General features: G+C 34.9%; 2 protein-coding genes and 1 long non-coding RNA gene across 4 annotated transcripts in view; 2 read left to right on the forward strand and 1 right to left on the reverse strand.

Moving 5' to 3' along the window:
- The window catches only part of LOC139775786 (uncharacterized), a 41,425-nt gene extending 31,768 nt beyond the window's left edge, over positions 1–9,657 (reverse strand). The window contains exons 1-2 of one of the 2 annotated variants that reach the window (XM_071712062.1): positions 9,343–9,657; positions 8,164–8,691 (exon numbers count right to left, since the gene is read on the reverse strand). In XM_071712062.1, the coding sequence (XP_071568163.1) occupies positions 8,164–8,691; positions 9,343–9,351 (537 nt within the window). In that variant the 5' untranslated portion in view covers positions 9,352–9,657. The remainder of the gene's footprint in view (positions 1–8,163; positions 8,692–9,342) is intronic. The other variant, XM_071712063.1, reaches the window with a different exon arrangement.
- On the forward strand, positions 1,288–5,594 carry LOC139775797 (uncharacterized). Its single transcript, XM_071712073.1, has 5 exons — positions 1,288–2,935; positions 4,171–4,308; positions 4,782–4,869; positions 4,961–5,079; positions 5,440–5,594. Exons 1-5 carry the CDS (start codon positions 1,408–1,410, stop codon positions 5,592–5,594), a joined length of 2,028 nt encoding a protein of 675 aa, XP_071568174.1. The 5' UTR covers positions 1,288–1,407.
- Positions 9,658–11,736: 2,079 nt separating the features above from the next.
- Positions 11,737–12,009, forward strand: LOC139775790 (uncharacterized). The gene is made up of 2 exons (XR_011718935.1): positions 11,737–11,819; positions 11,904–12,009. It is a non-coding gene; the product is annotated as an uncharacterized lncRNA (long non-coding RNA).
- The last annotated feature ends 120 nt before the right edge of the window (positions 12,010–12,129 follow it).

Consider the following 12,129-nt stretch of genomic DNA (forward strand, 5'->3'; position numbering starts at 1 on the left):
GTTACTTTGAATTTTTTAAATTGGACCCCTATTTTTTATTGCATATTCTTGTAGCTTTTGTCGAGACATTTCGAAAATATACTATAATACCATAACAAAGCTCTCTTTCGTTAAGAATTTCCTGAAATATTTTAAATTTTGTCATGATATTTTTAATATAAAATATGAAATATCTCGTAAAGTATTCACTTTTTGATGACTTTACCTTGACAAGATCAAACTAATATGGTCAGTAAATACAATAGATCTTTTTAAACTCTACAACTTTTGTCTAAAACATTTTTTTCTAAAATGTGTAGTTTCCGATATATTTAGGGGTTCCCATACTTTTTATGCATCCTGTATATATACACAGCGTCCCAAAATTCCCGCATGTGGAGTATAATACATAAATCTTTATGCTAAAAGAAGTAGCCTTTTTCCTTTAGCAAAATTACGTCGGACAAGTAATTTTTACAGCAGAGCAGGATACAGTTAACAAATGAGTGCTTTTGTCTATGTGGCGTTTAGAGCCAACACGCGTTCCTCATTCGCTTGTACCTAGTCCTTGACCTCTTTCTGTATTGCATTGCTTAAAATATAAAAGTTAACAAAATAAATATTGATTTTATTCTTTACGTAATAAATGAATAACAGAATTGTCTGATTTCGAGTACCTGAAAAAATAAAGAAAAATAAAAATAGTAATATATTTTGTGAACGTTCCATTATTCTGTTATATATTTCATAAGAATAGTTTAAGCACTTTAAGCATTTAACATTACATGCGGACGCACCCAAAAAGGTGGCGCGACTCAACGTGTCAGCTCTATATATTCTCTCTTGTCATGACCGTTGAGACACTCTCTGATCTCGGACTTAAGTGAAAACGTTTGTTGTATCGAGACTCACAATAAAGATATTCACTTAACCCTTAAATGCCACCCGGGGTCTAGCGGACCCCAGACCCTTTAGAATGATATATTTTCAAATGTTCCCGCCAAAAATGGAGCTCATATTTATTTATTTTTTATTTTTTATTTTTTTGATTTTGGAGCCAATATTTTAACTGTTGGCGATCTTAATTTTGTATACTATTTTGAAATTGAAATTTTAACAATATAAGCATTTTATTCTCTTTTCTAAGCCTTGAACAACATTGAAAATAATTTTCATAACTAAATATCAAAAAATCAATAAGTAAGGAGACATTTTTCATGCTGGGGTCTTTTAGACCCCATGTGTCATTTACGAGATTCTTGAGAGGTGTGGCATTTAAGGGTTAATCAAAGTGAAACACTAACCCCAGTTTACTATTCCAAAAGTACAGAACCGTAGAGTCTGATATCCGAGGTACATATATAACATAAATTGGCGACGAGTCTGTGAACCTACATCGAGAAATACGTGGAAATTAGCATTCTCGAAATGGCGCTCATTGGATCCATAGAAGCCTTCAATCCGAGGGAGACAGATATCACCTCGTATATGGAACGAATTGAAATGTTATTCGCTTGCAATGAAGTAACAGGCAATAAAAAGGTGTCTCTTTTACTAACATTAATAGGAGGAGAGGCGTATGGAGTGCTAAAAGATTTATTGGCACCAACTTTACCGAGTACATTAACATTCGAACGTCTTCGCTCAGAACTAGAGAGCCATTATAGTCCTAAAAGGTTAGTTATAGCAGAACGTTATAAATTTTACTCAGCTATGCAAGAAACTAACGAGGATGTTAAAGTTTATGTAGCGCGTTTAAAGAATCTAGCTAAACACTGCGCTTTTGGTACATTTCTAAACGAAGCTTTACGAGACAAATTAGTATGCGGTATTCGTTCCGAGATTGTGCAGCGAAAACTATTGACGGAAGATAACCTAACTTTTGAACGAGCGTTCCAAATTGCCACAAGTGTAGAGATGGCAGAAGGACAAATTAAAGCCATGGGTACCGAGGCGGCAGCTGTCAATAAAGTAAGCACCGCCAAATTTAACAAAGGCAGGAAGTTCAGTCGACCAGCGTGGCAAAATAAAGCTACATCCAGTCAAGATGTCAGTCAAACCAGTAAAGCCGGTCAACCTACGAACAGTACAAGCAAATCAAGATGTGGAAGGTGTCTCAAAATTCACTGGGATAACAATAAGTGTCCAGCTATTAACTGGAAATGTTATTCATGTAATCAAACTGGACATACAGCAAAATCAACATGGTGCAAGAATAGAATCAATGAAGTAACGTCGGAGGAAGCCAGTCAAGAGGAACCAAACGCGGCTGGAAATGATTCCTCGACGGTAGGATGGTTAAAGGAGTCTGAGGATACATACTTTTTAAACACTTTAAGACAGTCCAAAAGAAATGAAACATTATATACTCAAATACCAGTGGAAGGTAAAACTATTGTAATGGAAGTCGATTCGGGTGCATGTAAGTCTGTAATGCATATAAATGATTATAAGAAGTTATTTCCTAGTATAAGAGTAGAATCAGTTACTTTTAAGTTGAGAGTAGTCACAGGTGAAAAAGTTAATATCATAGGTCAAATAACTGTTTCTGTAGAGTATCAAAAGAAAATATTTACCTTACCGCTAATTGTTATAGATAGTAAAACTAAATTTATACCATTACTTGGTAGAAACTGGCTGGATATTCTCAACCCACAATGGAGACAGATTTTAGATACTGACATGTTAGTTGAACACACTAGCTTAAATAAAGTCTTTACACATGAATCAGAGACTGTAAAAATAATGATGATTGAACTTAAAAATAGATTTCGGAAGGTTTTCGAAGAAGAACCAGAGGCGGTCATTAAACATTTTAAGGCGGAAATTAAACTTAAAGACGATGCTAAACCTATATTTCATCGAGCATATAGTATGCTATATGCGTTAAAATTAAAAGTAGAAGAGGAAGTAGCAAAGATGGTGCAATCGGGAATCGTAACAAAAATTGCGCATAGTAAGTGGGCAAGCCCCATAGTAGTAGTTCCAAAAAAAAATAATGCGGGCATTCGGATCTGTGTAGATTTTAAGAAAACATTGAACAGAGTAATTGACAGTGATCATTGTGTGTTATCATTGCCTGAAGATATTTTTGCTTGTATAGGAGGAAATAAAATTTTTTGCGTAATAGATTTACAAGGGGCATATCAACAAATGCAGATAGGAGAACAGTCACGTGAGCTATTTACAATTAATACACACATGGGTCTATTCCGGTATAACCGCCTTACGTATGGTGTAAGCTCAGCGCCTGGCATTTTCCAAACTTGTATGGAAACAATTCTCGCTGGCATTCCGAAAGTCAAATGTTATTTGGATGACATTCTAATCTATGGGTCATCTTTACTGGATTGCCATAAAAATGTTTTGGCTGTATTAGAACGTTTACAACAGTACAATGTTAAAGTTAATAAGGCTAAATGTAAATTTTATAAAGAAAACGTTGAATTTTTAGGACATCGGATTGACTCAAAAGGAGTCCATCCATTAGATGATAAAGTGGAAAGTATTCACAAGGCTCCATCACCCCAAAACATTACTCAATTAAAATCATATCTAGGGTTATTGAACTATTACGGAAAGTTCATTCCTATGCTTTCAGCCAAACTTAGATTATTATACGATCTTTGTAAATCGGGAGTAGAATTTCAATGGTCGGATAAACACGAACAAATCTTCCAATTCAGTAAAAAGTTACTTACGTCTGACTCAGTTCTTGTACATTTCAATCCTAATTTACCTATATATATAACATGCGACGCTAGCAGTTATGGGGTGGGGGCAGTCTTGAGTCACAAAGTTGGTAATGACCTTCGTCCTGTATTATTTACATCAAGTACATTATCCACAACAGAGCAGAGATATTCAAATTTAGAAAGAGAGGCATTAGCGCTCATTGTAGCGTTAAAAAATTTCATAAATATATTTACGGACGGAAATTTGTATTACAAACAGATCATCGCCCGTTACAATTTATTTTTGGTAGAAATAAAGGTATTCCAGTGACAGCAGCTGCGCGTATTACTCGTTGGGCTTTAGCACTATCAGCGTACGATTATGAGATTGAATATAAACCAAGTAAAATGGTAGCAAATGCAGATGGCCTATCTAGACTACCACTGTCGACGGAAACGGAAATAGCAGGATTTTTATACTCATTTAATTTAACTAACGAGTTATCCCTGGAAGCAGACGAAATTGCAAAAGCAACTACGAAAGATACAATATTGGCAAAAGTAATTGAATTAACATTGATAGGATGGCCAAACGGTGCTATTGAGCAAGAATTGAAACCATATTTCCAAAGACGTCATGAACTTTCTGTAGAAGGTAATTGTTTATTAATAGGTACAAAAGTGGTAATTCCAACAATGTTAAGAAGTAAAGTCTTGAGTTTATTTCATGAACAACATGTGGGAATAGTGCGAACTAAAATGCTCATGCGGACGTATTGCTGGTGGCCAGGAATAGATGAGGCAATTGAGAAGTTTATCACTGCATGTGAGATCTGCCAGCAAAGACAAAATTTTTCTAACTCTAGTACTCTTGTTCCTTGGCCTACAGCACCTACTAATTTTCACAGAGTTCATATTGACTTTTTTCACAAGTATGGTTATACGTTTTTGATTTTGGTTGATAGTCGGTCTAAATGGTTAGAAGTTAAAATAATGTCTGAACGTACAAATGCAAAAGAGACAATATTGAAATTAAAAGAAATTTTTTCTATTTTTGGATTGCCAGTGGAATTGGTTTCAGACAATGGCCCACCTTTTAATTCTGTGGAATTTATTTCATTTTGTCAGGCCAATGGTATCACACCGATCAAATCACCTCCATACCATCCGCAAAGCAATGGTATTGCGGAACGCGGGGTTCAAACAGTAAGAAAAGGTTTGGAAAAAATTATATCACTTGAGCGGGGGAAGATGTTGAGTAAAGAAGAATTACTGTCTAAATTATTGAGTTTTCTATTTACATATAGAGTCACACCATCTAGTACAACAGGGATATCGCCTGCTCAGGGTTTCTTTAAAATGCGACCGAGAACGAGATTCGATCTGATTAAACCATCCTGCTACAGACAACAGTCCAACAATCAGAGTCAGTTAAATAAAAATAAAACACAATTATATACCTTAAATCAAACGGTATTTGTTAAGAATATCCGGTCAAAACTGTGGCAACGAGGCACAGTTATACAAGTTCTTAGTTATTGTACTTATTTGGTCCAAGTAGAGGAGGGAATCAAATTTGTACATGCTAACGATATACGTCCAAATAATGCTACACTAAGTACGGCTACAAGTTATCCGAACCAATTATATGATACAAATAATGCGAGCAATATGAGTTCTCCACATCTAGCTACTACCCCAGTAGGTAACACTAAAGAGTCAATTAGACCAGTAGTTGAAACTATTGTTAATAACGAATCAAATCGTACTGCAATTACTGAGACAGATAGCGTGGTGGATGAGGGAAACTCGAAAATAGAATCACCCGTTCAACCATGTAAGAAGAAGTTAGTGGACACACCTAAGAAAGTCAGCGCTGATAACGTAGCGACAACCCGTTCGGGCAGAATTGTAAAACCACCGTCTAGATTAAATTTGTAAGACTATAGTTATAAGCTTTGAGAAGGAAGGAAAATGTTATATATTTCATAAGAATAGTTTAAGCACTTTAAGCATTTAACATTACATGCGGACGCACCCAAAAAGGTGGCGCGACTCAACGTGTCAGCTCTATATATTCTCTCTTGTCATGACCGTTGAGACACTCTCTGATCTCGGACTTAAGTGAAAACGTTTGTTGTATCGAGACTCACAATAAAGATATTCACTTAATCAAAGTGAAACACTAACCCCAGTTTACTATTCCAAAAGTACAGAACCGCCCTGGCGAAAATAAGAAGCCTTATAGAGCGTTGACAAACGTTTGGTGAGGGTTTTCTGAGCGTTTATACGCTTTCAAACGTTGTAAGAACACTTACACAACGCTGTTGGGTTGTAAACGCTTTCGGAACGCTTATCAAACTGCGTGCAGATGAAAGCAAACGCTTTCGACTTATTAACAGAGGATCTCTAAATGTTTTAGGCCCGGTTTACAATGGATGTATTGTAGGTCGTAAGTCGTAAGAATTGGCCAATCACAGTTAATTATTCTTCGACCGCAAGAAGAACCCTAAAGCGATACAATTTCCGCTTTTCAAACGCTTTTCAAACGGATTACTGGCCGTTTTCAAACGCTCAACAAACTCCCGTAAACGCTGTGCAAACACTGTGAAAATGCTGTGCAAATTTTCAAAACGCTTAATACAAACGTCTTTCAAACGCTAAAGCGTTGCAATTTCTGCTTTTTAAACGTTTTACTGACCGATTCTAAACGCTCAACAAACTCCCGCAAACGCTCACGTAAACGCTTAACAAACGCTTATAAAACTTCCTATTTTCGCCAGGGCGTAGAGTCTGATATCCGAGGTACATATATAACATATTCTAATTACACAATTACGATAGTTAAATAGTATCACTAGTAAACTTAAGGAATAGTTTACTAATTAAGTGATTACATAACACTTGTCGAAAAACTGGTCTATTTTGTAACAGTGATTAAAGATAAAGTAAAAGATTTGAGTTATGGGTATTTTGAGAGCTAATTCTTTCTTTATTTTTTCACAATAAAACTGACAAAAGATTTGTTAAAAATATTGATTTTTAAAATATTATAATAATTACATAATTATATAAAATCTCAGTAACAGCTGTATTGATATTTTGAAAATTTTCACATATTTTTCACTTATTTTGTTAACTCTTATCATATTTTAAGCAATACAATATGAAAAAGGTCAAGGGCTAGGTAAAGCGAGTGAAGAGCGTGCGCCGGCCCTGAGCACCACATAGGCTGCATTCGGGGAGCGCGCTACTAGCGCTATTGCATCATTCTATCTTTATCACGCATCAGGTGTAAAACAAGGATGGAATAAGCAAATAGCGCTAATAGCGCGCTCCCAGAACGCAGCCATAGACAAGAGCACTCATTCGTTAACTGTATTCTGCTCTGCTGCAAAAACTACTTGTCGGACGTAATTTTGCTAAAGGAAAAAGATTGCTTCTTTTAGCATAAAGATTTATGTATTGTACTCCACATGCGGGAATTTTGGGGCACTCTGTATATAGGAACGTTTAATATAAAATTAGTTATATAATTAAAATAAAACAATGTAAAAATGATATAACATCATTAATTGAATGTCAACATTTGTGCATTCTCTCCATATAAAAATATATATATATATGTATAGACATTATATACTCAAATTGAAAGTTATATGTGATTAAAATTATTTTGTTCTACTAAAAATGATTATGGAAATTTGAAAGTCAATAATGGCACAGTATATATGTATAATATGTTTGCAATATGTATCGATATTAAACCAGCTCTAGGAAAAAGAATAATTATAAATAACCAAGAGCTAATACATATAGTATATTTATATTATATTAAGTGACATCTATCGTGCTGTAATTATTTTAGACCATTATATTCGCTGACTTCGATTGATCATAAACTTAAAAGATATGAAATGTTAGGAAAACTTTTTACAAGAAAAATATATTGCAAAAAACTATGTAAATGCATTTCTTCTGTAAAAGAAAATAAGATTTATTAACTTATACAATTTAATGGGATAACCGACGACATATATTAAAGAAGAATGAAGATATTGCAAATTGTAATAAGATTAAAAAACGATTAAAGTTGCTAAATCTGTTGTCGATAAATGCATATTAAAAATATAGCCAACGGGCATATGTCTTTTTCTTTCTCCCGGTATTAAAACCAATGAAAACAATCAGTCGATGAAGGATTTTTCTAGACATCAATGTATTATAGGTACTATAGTTTTTGATCAGAATAAAAAGTTATATGCTATATCGTACAATTGTTGCACTTTGAGGTTGGAATATAACAATGAAAATGGATTGTATTCTTCAGGCCAACAGTGAGTTTTACATATTACAGACAATTCAGTATTGTGATCGTTTGTTTGACGATCTCTCTCTATCCCAATTCTAGAAACAATTCTTTCTGGAATCGGAATTAGGAAAAAATTTTCGGAGACGATCTAGCTCATGCACATTCTTCGTGTCGTCACTACATATCGCGGTAACTCACAATTTGCCGTTTAAATTCATCCACCTCATCATCGACGCTGGCCCGGAGCTCTTTTAGTTCCATGGCCATCTCATCGATGTCTTCTGTCATGCGCAAAAGCTTGGCGTCTTTCGTCGCTAAGACGACGTTGTTCACCTCTATCTCGGCCTCTAGCTGCTTGATTCTCTGTTTAAGCCTCTCTTTCTCCTGTTCGACCCGCCTGCGTTCCAGTCCTTCCTCGCCGGCTTGTCTGCTAAGCCTGCCAACCTGCGTCTCGAGACTGGAGATCTTGCCTGACCAACTGGTTTTTATGTCGGAGAGGTGAAGATGCGCCTCTTCAAGCTTTCTCTCTAGTAATGTCCTCTCGCGCATCAGATCGGCTATTCTTTCATCGACTGTCACTTGATCGTTCGTTTCGAGAGCGATCCTCTGCTCTAATACGAACACCTTGTCCTTCAAGTGACGTACCTCCTCTTCTGTTTGCGCTAACTGGCAAGAAAGCTGTGCTCTCTCTCGCTGCGTGGAGTGACGCATCGTCTCCATTTCATCCTGAAAACGTATATATAATTACCTGGCGTCGCTCGCTGGGCTTTTATTAGGACTTTACTAAACTTAATTTCCTTACAAAGCCTTCCTCTGGCAAACTTGGTCAAAGCAATAAAGGCGCGAATTTCATATATTTATAAACTAGTAGCAAGAGAAGATTACCCAAGACGAAACAGAAATACGAAAAAGTAGACAAAGAACAATACTTATGGAATGAAACTGCCGCTCGCTCAATAGCTTCTCGAATTTTTTTAAATTAGAATTGAGATGGCTCAGATACATGCTAAAAACACGAATTATGGATCTTTCGCATTTCTTGCACACATAAAGCAATAAAACTAACTTAATAAAGAGCTAAATAATACGTTAAAATATTATAAAAATGCAAAATGATATAATGTAGAAAAAAGAAACAAAATAAAAATAGAAAGAAAATAGAAATTTGTATCTGAAAGTGCCGCAGTTAAATGTATAATATGTGCGTTATTATCAAGCAACGTTGTTGTATTTTAGTCTTTATGCAATAGAATATTTTTTATAGAAGAATTTGTATTTCAATATATATTTTCTTTACGTTAAAGCAGGCATAAGCATGGAGGCTATTGGACGATCATTCTAGTGTAGTGGAATAGCGGCAAAGCTTTGAAAACGTACCTCTAGCATCAGCGGTAGTAGCAGCGAATTAGCGGAAACAACCGCCTAACTCTGATCTCCGACGCTCTCGTTTACCAAAGTTTTCCAATCTTCATGCGTGCGTTGCGTTCACGGAACTTTCAGTATCACTTTTAGCAACGTTGCTGTTCCATAACTCTAAGAGAACGTCATCCATTGTGTTTAGCGATACCCCGAGTGTACGCGGAAGATATGTATCCACGTATCTCAAAAATGAGACTAGCTCGCGCAAAATAACCATTATCTTTGAACCAAGAAGAAACCGTTTCTTTTCTTCTTAATAATATGCGAAAATAACGTATCAGCAAGATTTAACCAATTAATTTGGAAATTTTCTAATCAAGAGATTGAACGTATTACAGTGAGAAAAAAATAAATCAAAATATCACAAGAAAAGATGTTTCGACATTATATTTAAGAGTTATGGAACTCACATAGTCTCAATTTAAATGGATTTCACTACAGCGAGAGTCACATGTATCTAATATGCATATATGTTACGAATTCATGTTTTGAGCGGCATGTCGATAAAAAAAAGGTGCAGAGAAAAATATGGCAAACTGTGACAAAACAAAAAGCGACGTAATATTATTATTAAAACATTAATACAAATATAAAATCCCTTTTCAAACAAGCGTGCTTAAGAAATGCGTAAATTCTGAGCATCTATCAACGACCACTTATTTAATCACATATGAACATTTTTTAATTTGATTATAACTGTGGAAAAAGTAAAATATCAATCAAGCATCGTATAATGATGCTTACAATTAGATATATTCACGTAAATGTATTAATTAAGAGAGTTAGTTGTATTAAAATATATTGATTTAATCTTACCATTTTCAATATATAGTTTGTGAAAGTTATAACATTTAATAAAATTTATATGTACAGGGAGTCTCAAAATTCAAAGTACTACAATAAAAAAGTTCTCAAAAAACTAAGTATTAAAAATATTTGACATTTTTTATTTCAAGCAATAATTTTTGAGATACAAATATTTAAGTGAGGTGAAGTGTCAGGTCAACATAACCTTAAAAAAAGTATTACAAACTTTAATTCTATCTCTCTCGCACTCATTATATTAACCTGGCCGTGTTTGTTTCTGTGCAAAGGTGATTCCATTAGTGGCACTTCAATATCAAATTCTTATTCTATATACGGGGCCCGATGCCACTCGTTGCACAGGCAATAAGATGTCAAGCAGTACGGCAGTTTGGAGGAAGGCTTTCTATAGTCCAGTCAAATTAGATCAAAATATAGCGAATAGAAAAAATAATCGGTAAAAATTTAAGCTATAAATTGGTGGAGACCTTTATCTTGGCATACTATTGAACATACTAAAAGTCCGGACCTCTAGCTGCAGGGTTCGATCCGCCATCTTGAAAAAAAGGTGCTCCAATTCAATTTTTCCCTCATATCTCGGTAATCGTTGATCCTATCGTAATGAAGGTTATTATAAAAAATGAAGCTTATTAAATTATCTATAAAAAAGGTCCAATACATTTTTTTAATATCTTTAATAGTTTTTCTGTAATACACTGTTGAATATATGGATATTTGTATTTTGTCTCACGCTGTCATAAAAATCACACTCTCGGTGTAGAATCTGTAAGAAAAAATATAAATAGACAAAAAATATCAAATGTCTGCGTGATATTTCTTGTACGTATGAAAATTTGGCAACTCTTACCATTTAAAATTGTTGTACACGACTAGTACTGGGGGTAGCGTCGTCTACAAGATTCTTCTGAGCCGTTTCCTGAGGTTGTGAATCTGCAGGGCTATGATCATCATCTCGATCTTCAACATCGATTACAAAGAAATCGTTCTCGTCAAGCTTCCAATGCTTGACAGCTGAAGCTTCCAATAATTGTACCTCATTATATGATGCGCTGAAGACCAAGCTAGATAGTAACGTCACTAGATTTTTAGAGCCAAATTTCCGGTATAAAAAAACAGCAACGCTGATTAAAAGTGGTGACAAGAAAGAACTTGGCCTGGTCGCCAACATAACAGCGTGTGCTATTGAAATGCATTTTTGTTCGAGCTGCTGCGATGGGCATTTTCTTCCTTTAGCTATAACGTTTTCCAGAAAAATATTGAGGAATTTCGGTATGTAGTCTTTTACATCTGTCAAAAAATCATCGCTTGAAGGATATGCAGACGTATCGTTGATTTGTGAGCGAATATCTTCCCGAATTATGGCTGTAGCTGCAGTGACTACTCGAAGGCGTTCTTTCCGTTCATCGACTTTCTTTCGTTCATACCAATAACTCGATAAAATTGTATATCCTTTGTTTTGGAAACATATAGTAGTAATCTTCTTATTAATCTCGTCACCGTATTTTTCTTTTAGTTTTCTTAAGAACGGAAGAATCTTGTAGACGACGGCTCAGAAAAATCTTGTAGACGACGCTACCCCCAGTACTTGTCGTGTACAACAATTTTAAATGGTAAGAGTTGCCAAATTTTCATACGTACAAGAAATATCACGCACACATTTGATATTTTTTGTCTATTTATATTTTTTCTTACAGATTCTACACCGAGAGTGTGATTTTTATGACAGCGTGAGACAAAATACAAATATCCATATATTCAACAGTGTATTACAGAAAAACTATTAAAGATATGAAAAAAATGTATTGGACCTTTTTTATAGAGAATTTAATAAGCTTCATTTTTTATAATAACCTTCATTACGATAGGATCAACGATTACCGAGATATGAGGGAAAAACTGAATTGGAGCACCTTTTTTTCA

This window comes from Temnothorax nylanderi, unplaced genomic scaffold (genome assembly GCF_030848795.1).
Source record: "Temnothorax nylanderi isolate EJ_2023f unplaced genomic scaffold, tnyl_v1.0 TNYL_tig0105_pilon, whole genome shotgun sequence".
Taxonomy (NCBI): domain Eukaryota; kingdom Metazoa; phylum Arthropoda; class Insecta; order Hymenoptera; family Formicidae; genus Temnothorax; species Temnothorax nylanderi.